The sequence below is a fragment of the Marmota marmota genome, unplaced genomic scaffold (assembly GCF_001458135.2).
Source record: "Marmota marmota marmota unplaced genomic scaffold, marMar, whole genome shotgun sequence".
NCBI lineage: Eukaryota > Metazoa > Chordata > Mammalia > Rodentia > Sciuridae > Marmota > Marmota marmota.
Window position 1 is genome coordinate 82,728,651 of NW_026000026.1, and position 25,396 is coordinate 82,754,046.

The 25,396-nt window shown below is 32.3% G+C and overlaps 1 protein-coding gene and 1 long non-coding RNA gene across 4 annotated transcripts in view; one reads left to right on the forward strand and one right to left on the reverse strand.

Annotated features, from left to right (window-relative positions):
• LOC125619128 overlaps positions 1–25,396 on the forward strand; it is a 141,593-nt gene that overhangs the window by 113,349 nt on the left and 2,848 nt on the right. Inside the window, exon 3 of one of the 2 annotated variants that reach the window (XR_007350652.1) lies at positions 20,874–20,993. This is a non-coding gene — a long non-coding RNA (uncharacterized LOC125619128). The remainder of the gene's footprint in view (positions 1–20,873; positions 20,994–25,396) is intronic. The other variant, XR_007350651.1, reaches the window with a different exon arrangement.
• The window catches only part of Adamts19 (ADAM metallopeptidase with thrombospondin type 1 motif 19), a 251,578-nt gene that overhangs the window by 98,238 nt on the left and 127,944 nt on the right, over positions 1–25,396 (reverse strand). For both annotated transcript variants that reach the window (XM_015500639.2, XM_048811813.1), the window contains 2 exons: positions 5,059–5,199; positions 3,484–3,634 (listed from right to left, as the gene is read on the reverse strand). In XM_015500639.2, coding sequence (XP_015356125.2) covers positions 3,484–3,634; positions 5,059–5,199 — 292 coding nt within the window. The remainder of the gene's footprint in view (positions 1–3,483; positions 3,635–5,058; positions 5,200–25,396) is intronic.

Sequence of the window (25,396 nt, forward strand, 5' to 3'; positions counted from 1 at the left end):
ATATATATATATGCATGTATGTATATCTCTCTATCTATATATGTATGTTTATATACTTAGTTTCTTTTTCTCTTGAAAAAAATGTAACCATGAGGGTAGGGACTTTGTTTTTTTCATTTCCTGCTAATTATTAATACATAGTACAGTGCCTTGAAAGTAGTTGGAACTCAATAAACATTTGTCAAAATAATTGCTGAATTAATAAATAATCTCTTCTAAGACTTTATCTGCTACATGAATCAATTTTGAATTAGAATATTAAAAGTTGAGAGGAAAAGAAGATCATGTCTGAGTAACTAAAATTTAAAACAATTTATTTGTACAATGTCTAGTTTAACAAGGGAATATCCTAAAATATTAAGAAACATTGATTTTTAAAAATGTTAAATCAATTCAGATGAGTTAGTATGATAAAATATAAATAGAGAAAACAGCCTAGAAAAAATTAATAGAGATATTTTTAACTCTGAAGGAGCAATTGCAATAGGAGACAATAAGAATTCAGTTTAAGCACAGGTTCTGATCTAAGGTTTTTCCCATACAGCAGACAATGTATATAAAAAGTAGTTTGAGTTCCATGAAGAGGCAGTAGAGCATAGAGAGTTTGCATCTAAATGTTAGTAACCTCATATTGTTATTTCATTTCTCAAGCCTCAAATTGATCTGTAAAATAGGATTAGATATTATCTGTAGCATAGAATCATTATAAGAATCATATTGGGCCTCAAACATTCACTCTAAGTCATATTAGATCATGAACATAAATAATTGAACACACTTTATGGCAGGTATTTAGAGTTTAAATATTGTAGAATGGCCCTAGTAAAATGCAAGTAACTGCAACATAATACATCGTTAAGAGTAATTTCTAAAGCTTCTAAAAATAATTATCTTTGTCTGTTTTGTGTTGCTATAAGAGAATGCCTGAGACTGAGTAATTTATAATAAACAGAAATGTGTTTGCTCATAGTTCCAGAGGCTGAGAAGTCTAACAGCAAGGTGCTGGCAACTGGCGAGGGTATTCTTGCTGTGCTTTCTCATGGCAGAAAGAAACCACAAGAGGCACCAATCTCACCCATGAGAATGAAACTCTGATGACCTAATCACCTCTTGAACAGGTTCAACCTCTTCATACTGTTAGAATGGCCATTACATTTCAAGGAGAACAATAGCAAAATTTTTAATTTAAACAATAGCAATTTTGTTAATTGAAAATAATTTAAAATTTACCCAAACCATGCTTTTAGCCACCCATTTGATTGAATTTTTTAAACATTTGAAGTACTTCTGAAAAGATGAATATCTTCCATTATTAGCTCTACCAACTTTCTATTTATAGAATAGAAATACTAATAAATACTCCTAATCAATACTTTTAATTACTGTAGACAGCTTTGTTGTCTAAAACAATTTTAATTTCAGCATATAAAAATGTCTGTCCAGATGGGCATGGTGGCACCTTTCTGAAATCCCAGCCGATCAGGAGGAAGGCAGGAGAATCACAAGTTCAAAAGCAGCCTCAGCAATTTAGTGAGGCCCAAGCAACTTAGTGAGACTCTGTGTTATGGTTTAGATATGAAGTGTCCCTCCAAAAGCTGATGTGTGTGACAATACAAGAACATTCAGATGCTGGAAAGACAGTGTGCCCTCATGGAACCTATAAACTCATGTGTGAGATAATAACAGGCAAATAAAACAAACAGCATTCAGAGGTGAAATGATTGTGATGAGAGCCTTAACCCAATCAGTGAACTAATCCTCCAGTGGGGATTAACTGAGTAGTAACTAAAGGCAGGTAGAGTGTGCTGGAGGAGGTAGGCACTGGGACATGCCTTTGGGGCATATTTTTTAAAATATGTGAGTGGAGTCTCTTTCTGCTTCCTAATGTGATTCCTGAGCCATTTTCCTCCACAATATCTCACTACCATGACATTCAGGCTTATCTTGAGGAATAGAGCTGGCTATCTTTGGACTAAGATCTCTGAAACCATGAGCTCTAAAATACACTTTTCCTCCTCTAATTGTTCTTGTCCAGGTCTTTTAGTCACAGAAGCAAAAAAAGGGGACTAAAACACCTGTATCAAAATTAAAAATAAATAAATAAATAAAAAGGACTGGGATGTGGCTCAGTGATAAAGCATCCCTGGGTTTAATTCCTTGTACTGCTCCCTCACCCCCCCCCCCACACACACACATACAAAAAGTGTCTGCCCACAAGCTCAGCTCTGTATATCCCAAAACATAATTTTACTATAAACATTTAAGAACGAAGATGGTAGCCAACTTTTTCATAATCTTAAAAGAGTCCAAACCTTTAAATGAGAAGGTTAAGAGATGAAACCAGTGACAGAGTTTACAGGTCCAAATCAAGCTACTGTCATAATGCTCACATGGTCCTGACCTTCAAGGATCCAGGCTCCTCCACATGTAAACCACCAGGAATCAGGTCACAATCATGGGCCTACACTGGCTCCTGCAGAGCTCCACTATTACCACTGGGGTACTGCAGTCTGTAGACCTTTCTAAACATCATATGTGATGCAGCTCCAACTCCTTCACACATTCACTCACTTAATTCTATATCAAATATTCACTAGATGCCTACCTGTTCCAGCCCAGGGCTGGATGCTGGAAAGACAGTGTGCCCTCATGGAACCTATAAACTCATGTGTGAGATAATAACAGGCAAATAAAACAAATAGCATTATTTTCAACAATGTCATGAGGCAGTCACAGAAATGCTGGCAGTGTGAAATAGCTATATTTCAGAGAACCTCTCCCAATTTCCACTGAGTGTGACTACCAGTTTACTCCTGAAGTATAAAACATGTGTATACATTGGGAAGAGGTGGGGGAAGATAGAAATGGGAAATAGGAAGAGAAAATAAAGAGGGAAGGGTAAGTAGAAATGAAATTCTCACATCAATTAAGAAGGTAATTTTGCTTCATCCTTTAAATTTTTTAGATCTGATACAACTGCCCTCTGAGTAGTTAATTACTGACCGTTTCAATAGTAATATATAGACACTGATTACTTTATATATTTTCCTTTTACCTCTAGTTAAATTACAAATGTACTTCAACTTTTGTTCCTATAAAATATGTTCTTAAATTTTTATTTTAAGGTTTTTGTCTACAATGACATGGTCATATATAGTTTTTATTGCATTCCACCCAGTTACTATATAAGAAATTAGGAGAATTAAAATAAGAGCATTTATCTATCACAATGCAAATACTTGCCTGACTTCAGTGAATATTTTGAAGTAAAAATTGTTGAGTCCTTCTTTGCTGACTTTAGTTAAGTAAAGAAGGCCTAAGTCTTTTTCTCTATTACTTCCAAAGCATACAGGAAAATAATGGACAAACCTTTTCTTAGAAAATTCTTTCAAGGATTAGGATGTTTTTGATATACAAATTCTAAATCAGTACTTCCATCCAATGAACGTGAGCCCTTAAAAATCCCCTAGACATGACCCTTACCTGCATCTCTTGACAAAAGGAAGCCAAGGGCCCAAAGAGAATCTGACATTGTTCATCTGCAGTATATGTCATCCCCGGCAGCTTAGAGGGGACCATCACGGAATTGACACTCTGGGGATTTGTCTGTAGCAAACAGTTACTGGCCTTTGACCTGACAACATGCAGATATATATAAAAATTTGAAATATTGCTATGATCAATTAGCATACAAAGAAGAAACATTATTAATAGTATAATACTTTCAGTTAAAAACTCTATTATTGAATGATTATAGAAATCATTTCGTATATGGATTAATTTATTAAAAATTATTTAAGATAATCTTGACAAATAATAATAACTATCATGTTTTAGGTAATATAACAAAGAGTATATAAAACCTATTCATTATGAATTAACTAAGCTAACCCATATAACACTGTAAAGTGGGTATCATTTCATGCATTCATAAGATCTAGAAGCTCAGACACAGAGGGTAACTTGCCCCAAACCAAGTGTGACTATAAGATATCAGCTACTCTTGGGAATTTAAAGCAATTATTCTGAATTGAGTATTAATAGTGTGGATATTTTTGTACTTTACACTGTAATACAACTTCCATATTTGAACTGACATTTAACGTGGTAATAATCTCGATTCATCTAAAGACAGCTTTATATGTCTTGCATCTTTTTTAGAAATAAGTTCATTAGGGGCTACTGATGGGCTGATACAACTACTGATGCTGCTTTGATTGCTGTACTCTAGACTATCATGACTAAGAGTATGCATAGAATATATTGCAAGTATTGTAAAACAAGTTATGGTAATGTAATAACCTAATATTTTATTCGATTTTAATATTAATTTAATAAAATAAGTAGGCTTGTAAATTTAAAAATGAACAAAGTTCATCTCTGTAGTGAATTTAGTCAGGTAGGTGTTCCTATAATTTTTATTTAGATTTTTAAGTACCTTAAATATCTAACTACTTTACATATCACTGTTTCATCTGTTCCTTCTATTATCAAAAGAATAAAAGTAAAGAACAAGGGCTCTAAAGTGATAATTAGAATAATAGCAATATTTTTCATTTATTTTTACAACCAGGAAGAAGTTATATGCTACTATTGTTGAAGGGGTAAAACAATATAACTGGGGTCTATTACAATGGTAAAAACTATTTATTAGCAAAACAAATGTAGAGTTTAGAAGTACCATAATGGAAAGGTGTAGATTTCATTCGGGAAGTGCTTTGTGATAGTAACAGTTGTTTTGGGTGATGCATAATTTTCCACTGGGAAATATTGAAGATCCATTTAAATACTGTGATGGATTTCTTTAAAAATCATTATAATAATTTTTCAACCTTACAAATTATCTGATTCATCCCTTCTTTTTAAAAATGTAGGAATGAAGAAGCAGTTAAATAACATGTCCCAAAATGCACCATGAGTCAATAGAAAAGCCAAGATGAGAATCATATGCCTTGACTTCTACTTTGGTGGCCTTTCCTTCTTGTCACCTGCTGGCTGGCAGTGGAAGCAGGCACACACAAACACTTACAATGCAGCAATAATAAGTGATCTCAGTACCTGAGAAATCTTTCCAAATCCTCTTTGCTACATGCAGACCATGAAACATCACCAAGATTTTGTCCTTTAATCCATTCACCAGACATGATATGAAGGCCATCAGCACATGAAGGGTGGTCATTGTCATGATTAATGCCCATGCTGATTTAGAACATATAAAAGAAAATCATTTACATTAAATTAATACTGTATTTAAATGTTTTATTAATGTAGTTAAATAATTGTCATAGTATTAAAAATTTGTTTTAAAGAAAATAGTTTCAAAATAAAGTTAGATTTAAGGTTATTTTTTTAACTTTTGTTACCCGGATTTTAGGTATTTTTATTTAATAAAGAATATTTCCCAATCAACCTAAAAATATGTTTTGGTTTGGTTATCTATATCAAAATGATCTATAGATAAATTTTTTATATAGCAATATACATGAAGCAGAAATAGTACACTTCTTTTCAATCACCTAGATTATTATTCTGGCCTGAGTCAAGATTTTTTTTTTTTTTTACAAAATTGAAAACATCTTTTACAAATAGTTATATTAAAATATTAGCCTCTTAGTGCATCTTCCCCAATGGCTTCATTATATTATCTTCTTCTACCCACAACTCAAATAAGCAAGTGTCTCTGGAAAACTTTCTTGGACACCTTTATCTTTATTAGTGAATCCCGAATTTGTTGATTTATGTTGAATTCTATTCTGAAAAACACAGACTTATCTATGAGTGGATGCTCTAGAATCATCTTAAATTCAAAATGTCTCAAAATTGCTCTCTTTACCTCCTTACTTTCTCTTTCTTTCGAATCTCTATTTACTTGTGTATTTTCTCTGTTTTTTGTTTGTTTGTTTTTGCTAGCCACTGTCTTTCAAATACAGAATCTTCATGTCATTATTTGTTCCTTCTTCTGCCAAATGATCACCCAGGCCATTTTATTAACTGTTAAGGACAAGCCCTACTCATTTTAAACATTTCTCTCAACTGTTATCTCCTATTTTTATTGACACTGTTAGAGAGGATTATCAAATATTCTCATTAGATCATCTTGAAACCGGGGTATTTTAATTCAGTTCTGTGCCCCTAATCTTTACTATTATTCTGCTTCCCCTCCTTCTACCACACTCCAGTGAGATCTACTTGCAGTAAAATCTAATTCTGCTTTGCCTCTGCTTTCCTGTTCACTCTATGGCAATTTCCAGCTTCCTGACGTGCTACATGAGCTTTTCATCTTCTTCCATGCCATTTATTGCAATTTTTCTTCAGCAATACCAAATGACTTGCAATTTCCCAATTATTTCATTTATTCTTCTCTTGCATTTAATTGCTGTTTAACATTTCTTATGTACCATGTACCATATCAGGGCTTAATACCCTGTAAATAACCCCATGGAGTAAGAAAGACTATGATACATTTTGCTAGTATGAAGTAATTTGCTTAAAGTTATGTAAATGAAAAACTGGGAGGTGAAAATAGCTGAATGGAGGTGGCATATCTAGAGCTTTTGTGATCAACCACTGCACACTGGGCATCCATGTATCCCAGCCCTACCTGCACCATGTCCTGAGTGCAGTTTCTTTGCCTAGACAACTTCTGCTTGATCTTCAAAATAATCAGATTACTTCTGGAGGGCTTTCATTCCTAAGTCCCCACATAATCTGTTTGTATTATCTTTTCTTCCTATTATAGGTTTATGTAAACATCACTGTCACAGTGTTTTCTATATTATCTTATGCATTTTTGATGTTTTTACATTTTTACTTTTGATTAACTCTCCAAATTCCTGAGGATAAGGACTTTTGCAAACCTCTAAGAGTCTGCAATGAAATAATAATATTCTTTGTAACCCATGCTGAAATGGAGAACTATGACTTCAGGTAGAATCACTTCTGTTTTAGGAAAAAAAAATTCATATAATCGCCACTTAATTCTTAGTGACAGCATTACAACAAGTATTCATGAATGATGCTTTTACTGAACAAACAGAGAAAGGAAAGTTTGTATTTATGTATCCTAAATCTGAGAGGATGGCAGGATAGTTTGGTATTCCTCTTTCTTTTTTTTTATGGTCTACATTAAAAAATAAATAAAATTGATCCTCATAATGAAAAACATAAAATATCTGTATCATGTTTTATAACTGTAAATTAAAAGACATTATAAAGGTTGCTAAGGGAAATAACAACTAGATTACTTAAGTCATTAATGAATTAAGAGGAAAGTATGGCTTAGTATGGCTGCTAACTTTGACTATGTTAATTCAGGTAAATAAAACTGAAACTACATTATTGAATACTATATACTTGTAGTGCTATAAAAGTTCACAAGTGAATAATATTTCCTTCTTCTTTCAATTAATGCCTTAAAATAGTCTGTATCAATATATATTAATAGAATGGTTGACAATAGAATGTAGAAAGATATTAAATGTTTTCAGACTTTGAAGATAATGAGAAAAAGTAAGAGAGTTTATGGGATAAGTAGGAGCCAGTTCAATCAATGGCACATTGAAGGGAAGAGAAAAAAGATGCTGAAGTTAGAGTTTTAATCTCTGTATCTTCCATCTATTTCTATGATCAGAGGTAAGTTAAATAACAATAAATAGATGAACGTGTTTCAAGTGTCTCATTTGTTAAATATACTTTCCTGATTGATTTATTGTGAGGGTGATGCCAAGTGCCTATACAGAACCTATAACATAGGACAGATCCATGGCACTTCCTTATATTGGGGCAGTAGATCACAGAAATTTTTTGTATTATTCTAATTTGTCACATAGAAATAAATCCATCATTAAAAGTAATTTACTGTGTGCTTTATTTGGTGAAAGTGTAAACTTCAGTAAATAATAATGGCAAAATTATTTTGATTAGATATCAAATCAAAACAAGTAATTTGAAGTATGGTACAATCTCACAAATTGATAAGAATGCTTTTCTGTGGGGCTAACTGTTCAGTTCTGATACAGCCACATCAGTATCACCGTCTCATCTCCCCTACAGATTCTGGCTGCAGCACACATCAGTGGATGAACCATTAATTAATGGCTACCTGCCACGTAGAACACTCTCAACTCTTCCAACATGGTGCAACAATTTCAAACCATACACAAATGCTGATCTTTTTCAGAAATAATAAAACTTCCTAACTAATGGGTCCATTTGAGAGAAGGAGAGTGATTGCCTCCAGGATTCAGCTATTTGGACATTACCCAAAGGAGTGCAATATGATTTTCCAAATTGGGAAGATTATAACCTCTCATCCAGATGATCATTTTCACTGTGGGATCCTGATTTTCATGTAAGAAATTAGCTTCAGCCATGGAGAGATCTGGTGATTCAAGCATTGTTTACCATTAGTGAAAATTTCCTAGAGCTATTTAAACTTGTAATAGAAAAGATTATCATTAAATTGGGACAGGGCTTTTTCTAACCACACATCTGGAATTATCAGGAGACACTGCTAAGTTCTGATTCTTCAGCTTTCAAATAAAACAATTAACTGTGAACCTTTCTCTGTGCCAGTCACCATATTAGTCATTGACAATGATATCATTTAATCCTCACAATATCCCCATGATGTTTCTATTATAATCACTTCTATTTTACAGAAGAAGGAGGCACTGAGGTAAATGGAAGAGCTGTGACTCAGACCGAGGCATTCTGATGCTTAGTCAGACAGACCTCAAAATCACCCCCATGGTAGTGCGTCTCTTTCTGGATCAAGCGTCATTCCTGCAGATGATTTATTGTGCTCCAAATATTCTAATCCCTCTGCTGTTTTAGCAGAAACACACCTCTATATATACAACTTTGTAACCAAGTGGCATATATTGCATGGAAAACATTCTTAAAGTAAGACATTAGCAACACCTCTTCTCATACTGTGCAATTGAACTGCATTTTAATAATCTCAGTTTAAATTCATTTTGACAAAAAGCCTTGGGCAAATAAACTCTCCACTAACATTGTACATGGTTGTCAAGTCAACTGAAAAAATATTTTTATCTTATAAAACTTCTCAACTTGTTTAAAAGTGCCTGCCAGGAAGTTTTGTGATATCCTGCGGAAAGCTGGAGAAGCATTTGGATTTTGAAGATGGTCCCTTTTGATGTTTAAAGAGTCAGAGAAGAGAGCACTTATGAATTCACTCACATATTTTGGATAATTTGGAAAGGATCTGATTTGTAAACAGTAATATTTTAAAGGATAATTCTTTTTTTAGCTGACTACATTAACATTTTTCATGACACAATATTCCCCACTAGAAGCCATATATTTTGTGGAAAAAATAGTAGAAAGGAACTACCACAATGTCTAACTGAAGTGGATTATGTGTTCAAAAATGACATTTAATTTTATATAATCCAATGGGTATATCTGATTTAAAGTAATTTCACTTACATGTGCTCATAAAGAAAAATTCAAATATTAAGAATTATAAGATATTTTAGTATCTTGTATTCCTTTTGATATTTTAAATCTTTAAGTCATTTAGCTCATTTCAGTATGCAAAAAGTGAAATATTTTTATTAACAAGTCAAAAGTCTTTGTAAAGCAAGTCAGTAACAATAAGGTAAAAAAATTGAGGAAAAACAAAAAGTGTTGGATATACAGTAAAAAAAGATTCGTTTTGACTTTTTTTTTTTTAATGTGATGGACATCCTTTTGACTTTTCTATACATTATGTAGCAGACTTGTGTAGTACTAACATACATCTGTTGAGAACCCACTATGTGTTATCACTGTACTGAGCCAGGGTCATAAAGATACATAAGATTCAGTTCCAACCTTCCTGGAGCTTATCATCTACTGGGGTTGGAACACTATCCCTTGCCCCAATGCAGCTGAGTTCCATAGAACTGGATTTCCTTAGTTCTATGCCTTAGCTCTGCTGCTTGTCCCTCCCTTTCCACCTCTACCGTTATAGGTCAAAAGAGGTGTTGACTTGCTTCACTTCTGCATCATAATGTCTGCCAGATTGACCTCCTGCCCCTCAATTATTTGCATCATTAATTCATCCTTTAATGATGCTAGCTGCTTGTGAATGCATTCATATGACAAAACTTGTTTCTTGTGAAAATGTCATACATATCTTTAAAATGTCCTTGGCAAGTAGAGATACTGAAAATGTGAATAATGGATCACTTATACCAGAATTTCAGGGCATGCTGTCAGGTTAGTTAAAAGGAAGATCCATGGTCCTTATTCCCAACCAACTAATAGAGAATATTTATGGATTAAGCGTTAGGAACTATATTGTAGCACATTTTAAAGATGATTCTTATTCACTCAAAATTCTGAAAACTATCTGCAGATAAAATCCACTGTTTCATTATTCAAACCATCTGTAATCTGACTTCAATCTAATTGTCTCTGGAACACTTTTTTATCCTATCCATTAGTACAGCTTCTATTAGAATGCTTTCCCTTGCTAATCTGCATTTAACAAAGCTAGTTTAAAATCTGTCATTTTTTTTTCCTCTATAAAGACTTTTTGGAGTGAGATGAAATCTTAGAGCAGTTTTGATTTGCATTTCTCTGATTGCTAGAGATGATGAACATTTTTTCATATATTTGGTGATTGATTGTATATCATCTTCTGAGAAGTGTCTGTTCAGGTCCTTGGCTCATTTATTGATGGGGTTATTTAATTTTTTGTGTGTTTAGCTTTTTGAGTTCTTTGTGTACCCTAGAGATTAGTGCTCTATCTGATGTGTGAGGGGTAAAAATTTGCTCCCATTCTGTAGGCTCTCTATTCACTTCACAGATTGTTTCTTTTGCTGAGAAGAATCCTTTCAGTTTGAATCCATCCCATTTATTGATTCTTGATTTTAATTCTTATGCTATAGGAGTCTTATTAAGGAAGTTGGGGCCTAATCTGCCATGATGAAGATTAGGGCTTAATTTTTCTTCTATTAGACTCAGGGTCTCTGGTTTAATTCCACTTTGAGTTGAGTTTTGTGCATAGTGAGAGATAGGGATTTAATTTCATTTATTTTTGCATATGGATTTCCAGTTTTCCCAGTACCATTTGTTAAAGAGGCTATCTTTTCTCTAATGTATGTTTTTGGTACCTTTGTATAATATAAGATAATTGTAATTTTGTTGGTTAGTCTCTGTGTCCTCTATTCTGTACCATTGTTCTACCAGTCTGTTATGGTGCCATGCTGTTTTTGTTACTATTGCTCTATAGTATAGTTTAAGGTCTGGAATAGTGAAGTCACCTGGTTCACTCTTCCTACTAAGGATTGCTTTAGCTATTAAATTCTAGCCCATATTTTTCATAACCTTTACCTTCTGTGCCTTTAAATTTATTTTATGTAAGACAAATCAGAACTTCTTGTATTTCTGGGGAATTTAAATTAGTATCTGTAAACTATCACCACCTAGAATATAAGTGTTCAGAAATCAGAAATTAACCATTTAAAATTATTTTAATTACGTAATTTCCTAATAAATGAATGCCTGCTAATTTATCAACTGATATAGAACTTTGAAAGCTATGAAATATACCTTAAACAGATGGAAAGCAGAAAATGATCTGGGGTCTTAGAGGAACCGTGAGCCTAAAAATTCATAAATTACCTGCTTAGAGAAGGTTGCTTGCTCTACTTGAGGTCCTACATTGGCCAAGATACAGTACAAAAATGGAAGCAGATGGCTGACCCTTGCAAGGCCATTAGCTGGGTGACTTTTCCCCACTTCCACCTACTCACTGTGACATACAAACCTACACAGGTTACGGGTGTGCGAGGGCTGCACAATGAAGTCCCATTATGCTAATTAACTGTTTAATACTTTAAGTGTATTATTGTCTAAATACAGTGTCAAATACCAAAGCTGTGTTAGTAGTCTATGCGAGTCTTCATGACAAGCAAACACACTGACAATCCAGTTAAGAGCATTTGAAAGTTATGGAATCACTCCAAGAACCAACAGAGGTATGAAAGGCCAGTGGAGTCTGGAAATCTCTCTTATACATTATAAAATAACTACACTACTACTAATTATTATTATCATTCATTCACTAATATGTGTCAACCACTGTACCATAAAATTAGATTATCACCAATTCTAACAATGAATCTTCAAATTTTTCCAAATTTTAGGAATGAAGGAAACAAGAACAGAACTTTCCCAGAGCACATTTATTGAGCAGCTGGCAGAGCAAGAATTCAAGCCCAAGCTCTGCTTTTAGTCTCGCCTGTCACTTAGATAGTGTGTAACATTAGCTGACAGACAAGCTCCAGAGGAGACACTTGTGACATCTGTTATAGAGAATTCTGAAGAGTACCATATGGGAACATCAATTTACATATAGCCATTACCAATTTTAGTTGGTTTTGGGATACTTAGCATACAGAAATTAACTTTGAACATTTTTCAGGAGCAATAGTTCTTAGAAGAGTAATTTTTTTGTCTATTAAAACAATCCATTATTATTTCATCTAGTTCCCATTCTAAAAGTCCTAGGGATAATGTCCTGGCTTCATCTTGATTTCTTATTTTTTTATTGGTTGGTTATTCTCCTTTTAGAGTGCATTCTCTCTTTCTTATGACACACTCCCTCATATCACTATAGAATGAATTTTATTCCTTTTTAAAAGTGACTCTTACAAGCTAGGAGAGATTAATTAAATCTATGTGTGATAAGATACCCTTTAGGGCATATGGTATCTTCCTATTGAATTATCTACATTTTATCTATTTTTTATTTTTCCAAGATTTATTGAGGTATGATGACAAATAAAAATTGTAAAATTTGTAAAAATTGTCATTTTTATAATAGGAACACTTAAGGAACTACTCTTAGAAAATTTCCAGAGTAATAATGCATAATTACAATACTTACTTAATAATGTACAGTTCCCACACTGTACTTATGCATGTTAAAACTGAAGGATGATAGTCTTTGACTAATAACTCTCTCTTTTCCCAGTCCTTAGCCCCTAGTAACCAAAATTCTACTGTTACTCTGAATTCATCATTTTTTTTAGATTCTACATATAAATGAGGAATCTCATTTGAGATGCAATATTTACCTATGCCTGATTTATTTCATTAAGCATAAATCTCTTAAGTTTCATCTAAGTTGTTACAAATGATAGGATCTCCTTCTTTTTAAAGACAGAATAATATTTAATTTGAGTGTGTGTGTCCATTAATCTGTTAACAGACATGTAGGCTGTTTTCATATCATTGCTATTATAGAATCAGCAGAAGCTTAGATAGAATAGTCCTATTGCTAAAACTGCTAGATTTGGCTCTTGCAAGGTCATAATCTCAGGTCTTACATAAAATAGTTGGATAGGTCTATAACTAGACTACAAAGTAGTTGCATCATATTTGAAATATATCTTTTTAAATGTCTTATTTTCAATAAGAATTTAAAGTATCATCAAGTACCAAAAAGGAAAAATATTTTGCCAAGTTTATATTTGCATAGCCATGAAACCTTATTTTCTTTTATTCAGTCAAGACTCAAATAATTCTCTACTTCTGGGACTCGGTAACTAAAATCTCTAACATGAGTATTGGATGAGTATCCATACAACAAATGCCTATTCGTTAAAATATCAAATTTTTTAGTATCTATAATGTAAAATACACTCAACTTTGTGCTGTAAAAGAAAAATATGTTAGATATTAATTCTGTTTTCAGAGATTGCTGTCCAGTTGGAGACCTATGTGTGTACATGCACACATACACACACACATACACACACACCGCTATAAATTTGAATATCAAAAACAATCAAAAGTGACAAGTGATATATGCAATAAACTGTACAAGATGTTAAAAAAGTAATTTTTGACATTTTCATTCAAACTTCCCAGTTTAATTTCTCCAAGGTAATAGCTTTTGTCTTGTCCACTAATGGATAAAAATTTAGTAGATATAAATCAATAGGATTGAGAATTGGCATAAGAAAAAGATGCATGGTTAAAGACATGCTCTTTTAAAATTATGTATCATTTGTAATCATTGAAATACAGAAGTGGATTATAAGTTAGAAAAATAGATTCTGACTATTTTCTAAAACTCATGAATTTAAGACTAAGGGATTTGGAGTTCATTTGTTAGGTAAAAGGAAGCAGGAATAAAAATTTCTGAACTGGAATCAACACCAAAATTAAGGATGTTGCTAGTGGTATGATACAAACTAGAAAGATTTCATATTAAATGCAAGAAGACCAGTAAGGTGGGTGTTGCAAGAGTCCAAGCCTAAGGGAAGAACAGGAAAGGAAAGACACAAGATAGATACTTTAGGGGAAGAGTGATTAGAATTTGGTAACTGATTATGGAAGAAAATAAGGAGAGAAACTGGTAAAGATGCTTCAGATATCTCAACTAATGGTCTGGTAGCAGTATTGATGCCAGTAGCAGAATTACAGTTTTCTGAAGTTGCAGGTTTATAACCTGGCTCGACCCTCAGTTTTATCAAGGCATAATTTCCAGAGGAATGTGTATGCAAATGTCATTGATTTCCAAGGGCTTATTAGACACAAGGCATCTGTAGTCTTAGTACTCCTGCAATCCCTAGGACTTTAGCAGGTGGCCTAAATATTTATTGTCTTCAAGGAACTAACTTTGCATATCTATTGCCTCATTTATCTCAGAGTCCTGAGGAAACTCCTGAGTGACCATTTTAGTGGAGAAGCTACATTTCTATGGCAAAATTCAATGATATACATCAGTTCTTTCCCTGGGTCAGAAAACAAAATGGAAACCAAAAACCACATATGCATGCTTGACCATATCACAAAGTGCTCTATGCTTTTATAATGATACAACATATATGGCCTTTCTTGTAAGCAATTTTATCAAACTCAACATCTCTATAAAGTAGGCAGTCTCATTTTCATATGAGATTTTCAATCACTGAATAAGTGGTATATGTGTAAAGCAATCCTGTTTAACTTGTAAAATATAGAACTCTTAAACAACTTATTTGACAATATCTATTACAAATATAAATAGTCATAAATGTGCTAAAATAAAATTATAAATACATATTATACATCATTTTAAGTCAAATCATTTTGTGTAAACTTTATGTTCATAGCACTATTCCAAAAATGCAACCTGTCCTAAAAGGACAATTTTATAATTAGATGAAGAAAGTTTTGAGCCACCAGATAATTAAATTTTCAGAAAACAGATACCATTTTGTTAATGCAAAACAGTGATCACACCTGAGTCTTTATGATTATTTTTACTGAAAACATATTTTTAAAATGATGGTACTAAATTGAGCAAGTAGACAAATAATGAGTTGTTAAATCATACCAGAAACAAACACAAACACAAATTTAATAACAATTACTAAAAGTACTATAGTCAAAGTTGGTAAAATGAGTTAAGTCTGTATCCACAAGTATTATTTGGCAAATATTCTCTAATTAAACTTCGACAGATATCGCTACATGGCCTCCCAAACTAGTTTTCACATTTACACTTAGAAATGTTTAAGCATATGTTTCATGTAGTCAACACTTTTTGTGTGTGGGGAGGTACCAGGGTGTAAACTCAGGGGCACTCGACCACTGAGCCACAACCCCAGCTCTGTTTTATATTTTATTTAGAGACAGGGTCTCACTGAGTTGCTTAATGTCTCGCTTTTGCTGAGGCTGGCTTTGAACTGTAATCCTCTTGCCTCAGCCTCTTGAGCCACTGGGATTAAAGGCATGCACCATTGTGCCTGGCAAAATATGTGGATTTTTGATAAACATTTAAATTTTTGTTGAGGCTGGTTTTGAACTCGAGATCCAACTGCCTCAGCCTCCTGAGCCACTGGGATTACAGGTGTGCACCACCATGCCCAGCATTAATATTTTTTATGTACTTATATTGTTATCACAACATAATAGTTTATTTAATGAGCACATATAAAATGTGTTAGGGATGCAATGTTAAATAACAAAAAACATAAATACAAAAACAAAAAGGACATATACCTTGTCCTTAGGAAGCATGATCATAAAAATAATGTAAACTTGAAAATGTGAAAAATGAGGAATGTAAATTACATAGAACCTCTAAGAGAAGATACCAAGAAGATTTAATCCATACATTAGGTACACCTCTGAAGAAATGATCTGAAAGAAGAGTAAGAGAAAAGTGGAAAAGTGGGCAGTAGGAGTTTTCATACTCAGTTTGTGTTCATCTGCATGCATTTGTGTAATCTGGTAGGTAAAAGTGGTATTGCTTTGTAGTTTCAACTGGTATTCTTATGAAGGATGCTAAGGTTTGTTTTCACATAATCCATGGATAAATCTCTGTGGGCTATGTGTTGTTGTATCCTTTGTCTTTCTCTAATAGAGTTTTGGTTATTTGAGTTATTGATTTGTAAGACATTGTTTGATATTAAGAAAGTATTTCATGTCATGTATGTTAGAATATATATATATTCACTGTGATTTTTCTTCTATGTTAGACTTTTCCTTTTTACATTCAATTTTGAATAATGCTTTGTATATCTTTTCCTTAAACATTTATAACTTCATATCTAGAATCACAGCCATTCCCTGTACAAAAATGCAAAAAAACCCAACAAACTAAAAATGCTGGAGTATAGAGTCAGTCTGGTGTACCTTGATGTGAAGCATAAAGCAAAGAATCAACTTGCTGCAACTTCTGTTACTGGATAATACAGTTCCTTCACTGACTATGGTCGTGTCTTTATTGTGTGCTACATTTCTACATCTTTTCATGCTCACATGTCAATTTTTCTTTATTCTTTTGAATTGACTTTGCTTATTCAATCACTAGAAATATATTAAAATAAATGTATTAATATCTGACACCTCACTTTCTTTACCCTCATATTTTTTTTTAAATAAGGACCTTTCCCATGTTGATTTTTCCATATGGACTTTATAATAAGGGTGTCAAATAAAACAAATTAAATGAAAAGGAAAGTCCATTGGTACTTTTGGACATATCAGATTATATTTATATATAGATAATTGTCGTTTTATAGTATTGACTATTTCTTTCTAAGCCCAAACAAAGGTCTTTCCATTTTTATAACTCTGTGTGGTTATAAATTCTTTCTTTTCATTTCTTTAAAAGTTTATTTCAAGGTTTTTATTTTGTTACCTTTTTGTCAACTTCAGTGTAAACAATTTTCTTCTTTTGTTACAGTTTGCAAATGGCTGTTGTTTATGTATTAGAAAGTAAACAGTTTTTAAAGAGTTTTGAAACAGACTAATAAAAATTATTATTTTTGATACAATTTCAGTATATTTTCTTGTGTTTTCCAACACACAGATAGTGTTCATTTTTTTTGCTCCTTCCCAGGTTTGATTTTCACTTTGAAATTATGAATTATCATCATAACAAACATATACAATGTAAATGAATACTATATATATGTGTGGGTCCATGTATATGTAATCCAACATCAATCAAATATTTAGGGAAACTCTCACAAGAATTTAAAACCTGAACAAGACAAAAATCCATTGGGGATCCTTGTCAGCCTGTTTTTTTTTTTCTTTGTGTGTGTGTGTGTGTGTGTGTGTGTTTAAATATGGTCACAATATCTTTATTTTATTTATTTATTTTTATTTTTATGTGCTGCTGAGTATTGAAACCAGTGCCTCACACATTCAAGGCAAGCGCTCTATCACTGAGCTACAAATGCAGCTTCCTTATGAGATCACATGTCTTTGCCTTCTTTTGTGTGCTGTTTAGAAAGTCTTTCAATTCTGAAGTCATAAAAACAGGGTCCTATATTTTCTCTTGAAAGTCTTAGGTATTATATTTAAGCCTTTATCTTATCTGGAATTGATTTTTATGTATAGTCTGAAGAACGTGTTCTATTTCATTTGTATATATGCACATCTAATTATAACACTGCATTCTCCTGAATTGTCAAACTTAACTAATCTGCAATATGTTACGTTACTCAGACAGGAGGTGAACATACAGTCATGGACTGCTTATGACTGTATCTTTGTCCTATTGTTCTACTTGTCTAGCTGAAGGACACACTGTGTTAGTTACTATAGTTGTATACTAGGTCTTGGTTGCTTGGTAGAGCCAGATTCCCACACCGTTCTCCTCCTCATCTGCTTCTGCCTTCACCTGTACCTTCATCTCTTCCTTCTTGAAGAGTATATGACTTATGTTCATTTATAAATATATTTTGAAAGTACTTTGTTAACTTTCATTTTGAAAAGCCCTCGTACTATGTTTATTGAAAGGTCCAGGGGCTTCTAACTCATTTATAGCAGATGTGAAATCTTCATATTATATCTCTCCATAAATATAGTATATTGTCACTAATATAAACTTAATTTACTTAAATTTAAAATCTTTTTTTAGTTGTCAATGGACCTTTATTTTATTTATTTATATGTGGTGCTGAGAATTGAACCCAGTGCCTCACACATGCTAGGTGAGCACTCTACTACTGAGCCACAATCCCAGCCCAATTTTGTTACTTTTAATAAAGGCATACACTTTCTATCTTTTGTTGAATTTATTTCCAAGTACTCTGTATTATGTACTGTTAAAGCAAATGTTATTCTCCTTACAAAGTGATATTTTGTATTTTTGCTGTTGACTTCTGATTTTGGACATCTATCTTATATCCAATAATTTACTAAACTCACCAATTAATACCATATTTTACCTTTATATTGTATTAAGTTTTTCTGTAGGTAATTAACTCATTTGTGAATTAAAACAGTTCTATTTCTTCCATTCTCAACTGTATACTTGTTTGTGTCCCAGTATATACAGAAGCAGGGACAGTGAGATCACTGCTATTTTTTTATTTATTTATTTTTATTTTGTAAAGTATTCCACCATCAGGACTGATGTTTGCCATTTTTTCTTGTATATATACTTGAGAAATTATGATTTTATTGGATAGTTTTTCTCTATAATGAGGTAGTTCTAGTTCTTACTTTTAATCTGTTAATGTGGGAAATTAAGGTCTTAAATAATACTTGAATTTTATTATCCTGGCAATGATGATTTTATCTCCTTGGATTACCTTTGCTTATTTGTACAATGCTGTTTTATTTTGAAACTGTTTCTTCATTATTCTGAATCATTCTTAGAGAAGAATGAACTGTAATTTTCCTTCCTCATAATTGTTCCTTCCATTTCATATTACCATAATACTAGACTCAAATAATGAGTTTTTTATTCTTAGAAAAATTAGATTAATAATAGCATTATTTTTCTTTGAATATTTTCATGTGTCTGGGCTGGCATTTTCTTTGGAAAGATTTAAAATACAGATTCAATTTCCTTAAATAGTTTTAGAATTTTAGGTCCTTCATGATATTTTCTTATTTCACCTTCACATAATTTTAATTTTTGACAGGAAAATATTCAGTATATTTTCTCAGTAGTATTGATATTTCTGTATTTGTGTGATGCATCCTTCCTATTACTTTTGAACCATTACTTCTTTTTTTGATTAGTCTTTGAGTTTTACTTACATTTTCATAAAAATAATTTGAGTTTCATTATTGATTTAATATTTTTTTTTCTATTTCATTAATTTATAATATTTATTATTTCTACCTACAATTTCTTTGTCATTTTTCTAATTTCCTAATTTAAAAAATTAGGTCATTAATTTCATAGTTAAATTTTTATTTGTATTTAAAGTTTCTCATTTTCTTCCATGCACTGCTTTCTCCCCATGCCTCAAAATTGTCAAATAGAATATTTGTTTTTATTTCATTATGAGAACATTTTTCTTTCATCTATGAGTTTTTCAAAAGTTGATTTTTGAATTTCTAAATGTAATTTTTAGTTTTCTTTTTATTTTTTTAATTTGATTTCATTGTAGTTAGAAAAGTTTATCTGTTGATTAATTTTTTGTAACATGCGTAGACTTGTAAAATATTCTTTGTAAATATGCAGTGTGTTTTATTAGAGTGGGTGTTCCTCATTTCTTGACTATAGGTTCTGTTATCTGCCACAAAAATACTTTTGACTATTCAAATCTTATATTTTTCATATAAATCTTTCTATTAACTTGACTCTCATTTACAGAGAGTGAGTTAACTATCTACTACACCATTATTGTAGTTATATCTATTTCTCCATTTAGTTTTTTAATGTTTGCCTTTATTCTTTAAAGCTATGTCATTAGATTCTGGTTGATTCCAAGGATTATTTCTTTTTCACTCTATGGAGTATAGGAAATCATTTATTTTCAGCTGACTTGAGATAGACATCATCAGGCAAGGAGCTCTGAATCATAGCCCCTATAAACCAAAGTGCAATAAACCCACAGCATCTTTGTCCAGTACCAAGACTCAACCCATTCTGAATGATAAATTCCTGCTCTCTTCCATTTCAATAGATTTCTTCTAACTTTACTATACAAAAATTTCACCTTATGGTTCTTTAGCTTGCCTGTAAATAAAATGATTACTCTCTTTTTAGGGTTTTTTTTTTTTTGAGTGTGCAAAATGGAGATGGGAAATTTCAATATTTTCTCAACTTCTATTTGATCCAAAATTCTAACGTAAAATTTTAAAGTGAAAGTAAATGCCTAATTACTACTTAGATTATAACAAATAAGTTCCTCAAACAGAAGATTTTATTTATATCTGCTGAGAGCACAGGAGGTAATACATTGAACACTAAGTACATTTTTAACTACATTCAATGTGCCAAACACTATTTCAGATGCTGAGAATATGATAGTGTACTAAGGAGACAGAAATTTATTACATACAAATGTATAGCAGTTGAGGTAGGATTTTGAAAAAAAATTATGGAGAAAATTAAAGTGGAAAAAGTGGAATAAACCAAAGTCGTGTGTGTTTATTTCAATTTTAAGATATAAGAAAAGCTTCACTGAAAAATGATACTTGGGAAGAAAACTAAAGAAGAGTAGCGTCAGCCATATGGACTTCAACAACTTCAAGGCAAAAAGAAGAGCAAAAGCAAAGGCCTGTAAGTGAGTATTTGCTTCATGTATTGGAGTTACAGCAAAGAGCAATAAATCTGTAGGATTAGTTAGTAGATAGAAATGACCAGTTATAAGGGATGGAGGTTTGAACAGGTGGAACCAGAGGGTCATTGTGAGGGAAGGGATTTCACCAAGTGAGACAGGAAGCTATTGAAAGGTCTTAAGTAAAAAAGTCAGGCAATTTGATTTGGTTCAGAACAATTTTCCTGACTTTGAGTTGGAAACAGCCTGTGTAGAAGGCAAGAGCTGAAAATATATATATATATACATCACTTTAGAGACTACTGTAATAATCCAATGAGAGGTGATGATAGCTTAGTCCAGCATGGTAAGAGGACAATTAAATGAGAAGTAATCAGATGTGGAGTTATTTATGATGATAGAGTTAACAGTTGATGGGTTGAATGTGGACTGAGGAACACAGAAGGCTGAAATGTAATTCTGTTTTTTGATTGACAGCTAGAATCATGGAGTGTGATTTAATGATTTAATGTGATAAGAAGACCTCAGGGGAAAACACTTTTGGGCAGAGGAGGAGTGATTTTCATATATGTGCACTTAAATAAAATCTTCCCCCACATGGACTTGGATATATTTCAAAATAGAGAATATTATTACTATGAAGCTTTAATTGATAGCTTACTAAAAGTCCCAAGTAATATAAAATATGTTAAACAATTTCAATATGCATATAGCATCCACTTTCTAAACAAGTTTCACTGTCATTCTGTGCATAAGAATATTTTATTTACTAAGACAATTAATATATATATTTTAAAAATCATTCGTTATTTAATATATATTTGTTGAATAACTAATATATACCAAGCACTATCAAATCCATTAGAAATCCCATCATAAGCAAAATCATGGTTTATCACCTCTTGAGCTTATAGCCAAGTGAAGTGTATGTCTGATAGATGAACAAATGTGTACATTGGCCAAGGAAGTGGCGCCACTAAGATGTTTAATTGAGAAATTCATCCACACAGAATATTTCCTTTAGCAAATGGCTGTTGATCTGATACACAAAATGTAAGAAGGAAGAGAAAATTACTCAATGATGGGGAGAAAGAGCATCTCAGGTAGGAGTAGCTACCTGGGTCTATGTCCTGCAGAGAGTGGAAATACAGTACATTAGAAACACTGTAAGATCTCTAGTGTGCCTGCTGTGCAGAAAGGTCAAGGTATAGAGGATGAAAGGGATCACAAAGCAAAGTACAGCTGAAGAGATAAGGTGAGGACATAATTCAGAGCCAGCCCAGAATTAGTTGAGTAGAGCTCAGTTAGCTAGAACTCATCCACATTTCTGGCACAACACTGTAATTAATATAATGGGATTTGGATCTGGACAAACTTGGCATTCAATGTCCGCTCAGGCACTTACTAGCTGTGTGAACTTTGGCAATCACTATCTCTAAAATAAAGTTAAGATTATTGCCTTCCTTATTTAGGTGGGAGTAGAAGTCTTTGGCCCTAAGGTGCTATAGCACTGCAAAGTTTTGCTCTTCAGAGCAAAAACCTCTAGATCTAACAAGGCCAGAAAGTGGTCACAGGATTATGTTATTAATAAGTACTTTTAAAATTATTATTTCCTTGACAATTTATATATTTTTCAATACCTAAACCTTGGATTGAATTTTTATAAACATTAAATTAGGGCCTAAATTTTAGTAAAACCATGCCCAATAATAAAGAAGTTATTTTACTTTGGTTAGAACTCACAAAGAGAACTGAATTAATTTGTAGACCTAAAGAAATATCATGTGGGATGTATGTGTGTATGTATGTTCTTTCTATCACTGCTCTGTTCCTGTTACCTCCTATATATATGAAATATTATCTAATACACCATTAAATATCATACAAAAGCTTTATTACTTGCAATGAATTGCATCACAGAATAATATTTAAAAACACTTCATACATTTGTAGACAGAGAGAAATATGTATAGACCACCTGTTAGACTAAAATTCTAAGGTTGCATCTTTTGCAACTCAAATACAACTTCCCAGTGAAACACTGACAGAAAGAGTAAGGGTCTGCCCTACCTGTTACATGACAAAGTTCCTCAAAGTGTTGCCTGTACACTGGATCCTATTTGGTGAACACTTTTAAATTACTGCTTTGTCTGCAGATAAGTAGCTGGTGATAGAATGTTAATCAGTTACATCACTAAGCACATAGTTTAGTTTAGCAGGCTTTTAATTTTTTTTCCATTTCAAGTTTTTTTTCAGTGAAGGAATTTAAGTGCAGTATTCTATCATAGCTCCTTGTCTCATCGCAGACCACACTTGGGCAGTAAGATCATTTATTGAATAGTTAAAAAACCCCAAAAATTTAATAGAAAGAACTTTACTACATATAATAAAGTAAATTTTAGATGCCTTAACATCTCAAATGACATGTGTGTAAGAGAGAGAAAGAAAATTTAGATGCCTTAACATCTCAAATGACATGTGTGTAAGAGAGGTGGAAGAAAAAAGAGAGGGAAAAAAGGAAAAATATTTAAAAAGCTATATAAAATGTGTTTTCCTAATATTAGAATGAGGAAATAATTATAATTGTAAAAACCTACAGAAGTAATAAAAGAAAGTATGAAATTTAACTACCAAAAAATATTTGCAGGCCAAAATATTAAAAATCAAGATTAAGTTAATTAGAACTAGGAATATCTTTCCAATATTTTTAATCAAAAGAGAATAAGCTTAACACAAAAAGAACTTCTGAAATATGAATTAATTTACTCAGCTCTGAAGTGACAATAAGAAAGAACACTTAGCTCAAAGTTTTGGGCAATTCGGTTAGATATATGTGTTCAGTTTAGCAAAATGCCCATTAATCACAGACAATGTTGAGTTTTTATAGATAGACTTTGGCAAACCAATATAAAATAGGAGATCTTTCAAACTTTGAAAATATTATATAATTGTGTAGTAAAGAGTTAACTCAGCAAGTTGGGTGGTCCCCAACCTGAACATTCCAAAGAAAGGTTTGGTCCTTGCCTAGCTCCTGGGAGGTAACCTCTAAGCCCTTGGAATATCTTGCCAAGGTATCTTTGACAAGAATATCTTTGTTTAGCTGGGGGTCTTGGACCATGACAGTTTCTGCTAACAATGTGATTTATGGTGAGGTCTAGAGTCAGTTTGACCTCTGGAGGAGTTGGAAACTGAAGTTTTGCCTTTAGGCAGTCTGCCATGCCCACAGGACTGAACTTCAGGAAAAATACTGGATACCAAAGCTCAGGTTAACCTCTTTTGGTTATTACTCTGGCCATGTTTTCACACTCATGGGAGAATAAAGCACCATCTGTCCCCATAGCTTCACTGGGAGAGAACGACTGAGAGTTTGGGCGTGGTGCCTCTTGGACTTGGCTTTATGGGAGTTTTATCCTTGCTGATTTTAATTTGTATCCTTTCATGGTAATAAACTATAATCATGAGAAAAACAGTTTTCTTAGTTTTGTGAGTCCTGTTAGCCTAAGGGTTATCTTGAGGATACTCCTCAGAACAGTAAATTAATCACAATTAATGCATTCTGATCTGAAAGCAAAGTGTCTTATTTTAACAAATTGTTGTTCATAAATAGCATATAGTGAAAATATGTTCAATAAACTATCAAATTTAGAAATAATTTCCCATATTTTTATTCATAAAAATAAATTTTTATACTTTATCATAATAAATTAATGAAGATATTGTTTGTATTTTATGCATAGATATTAATTCATTTCTACCAATTAAAACATTTCCTTGATTAAAACTTTGGTTATAAGACAATTAATAACCCCTAAATTATTGCATAAAAAAGAAAATAATTTTGGAAAAGAATCAAGAAACATTAGTTTAAGGCACTTTGTTCCCTTTTTTTTAAAATTGCAGATTCTATCCTGTTCTTTTGTTTGTAACTGTACATAAGATATTTTTAAGTTCATAGTTTCCTAACTTAAAAAGGAAACTGACATTGTACTAGGTTCCTTTGCAATAGTAAGAGAAGGAATTTTTATTCTTTGATTATTAAAATTCTCCCTCTCAAGAGTCATCTTTTATAGTAATAAAAGTGATTTATTTTAGTGATTCATTGACTTTTCTGCTGTATGTTGAGTTTTTCTGTGAATTTCTGGAAATCAGCTCAAGTCAACAAATATACACTCAAATCAGTTTAGAAATAGTTTGTGATTATGAAGACATTCTTGAATTAAAAAGTTAAAAGAGAACCATTCTACTATTTTAAAATTGTGGGTGAAAGTATATGTAAGAATTTGTTGTTAGTTTTTAGAAAAATATTTTCACTTATATAATTTGACACCAAAAAATAGGTGATCCAAAAAAAAGACAAAATAAGACCTATGACCCTTAATCAATTATACTTCTAAGTAAAAGTGTTCTGC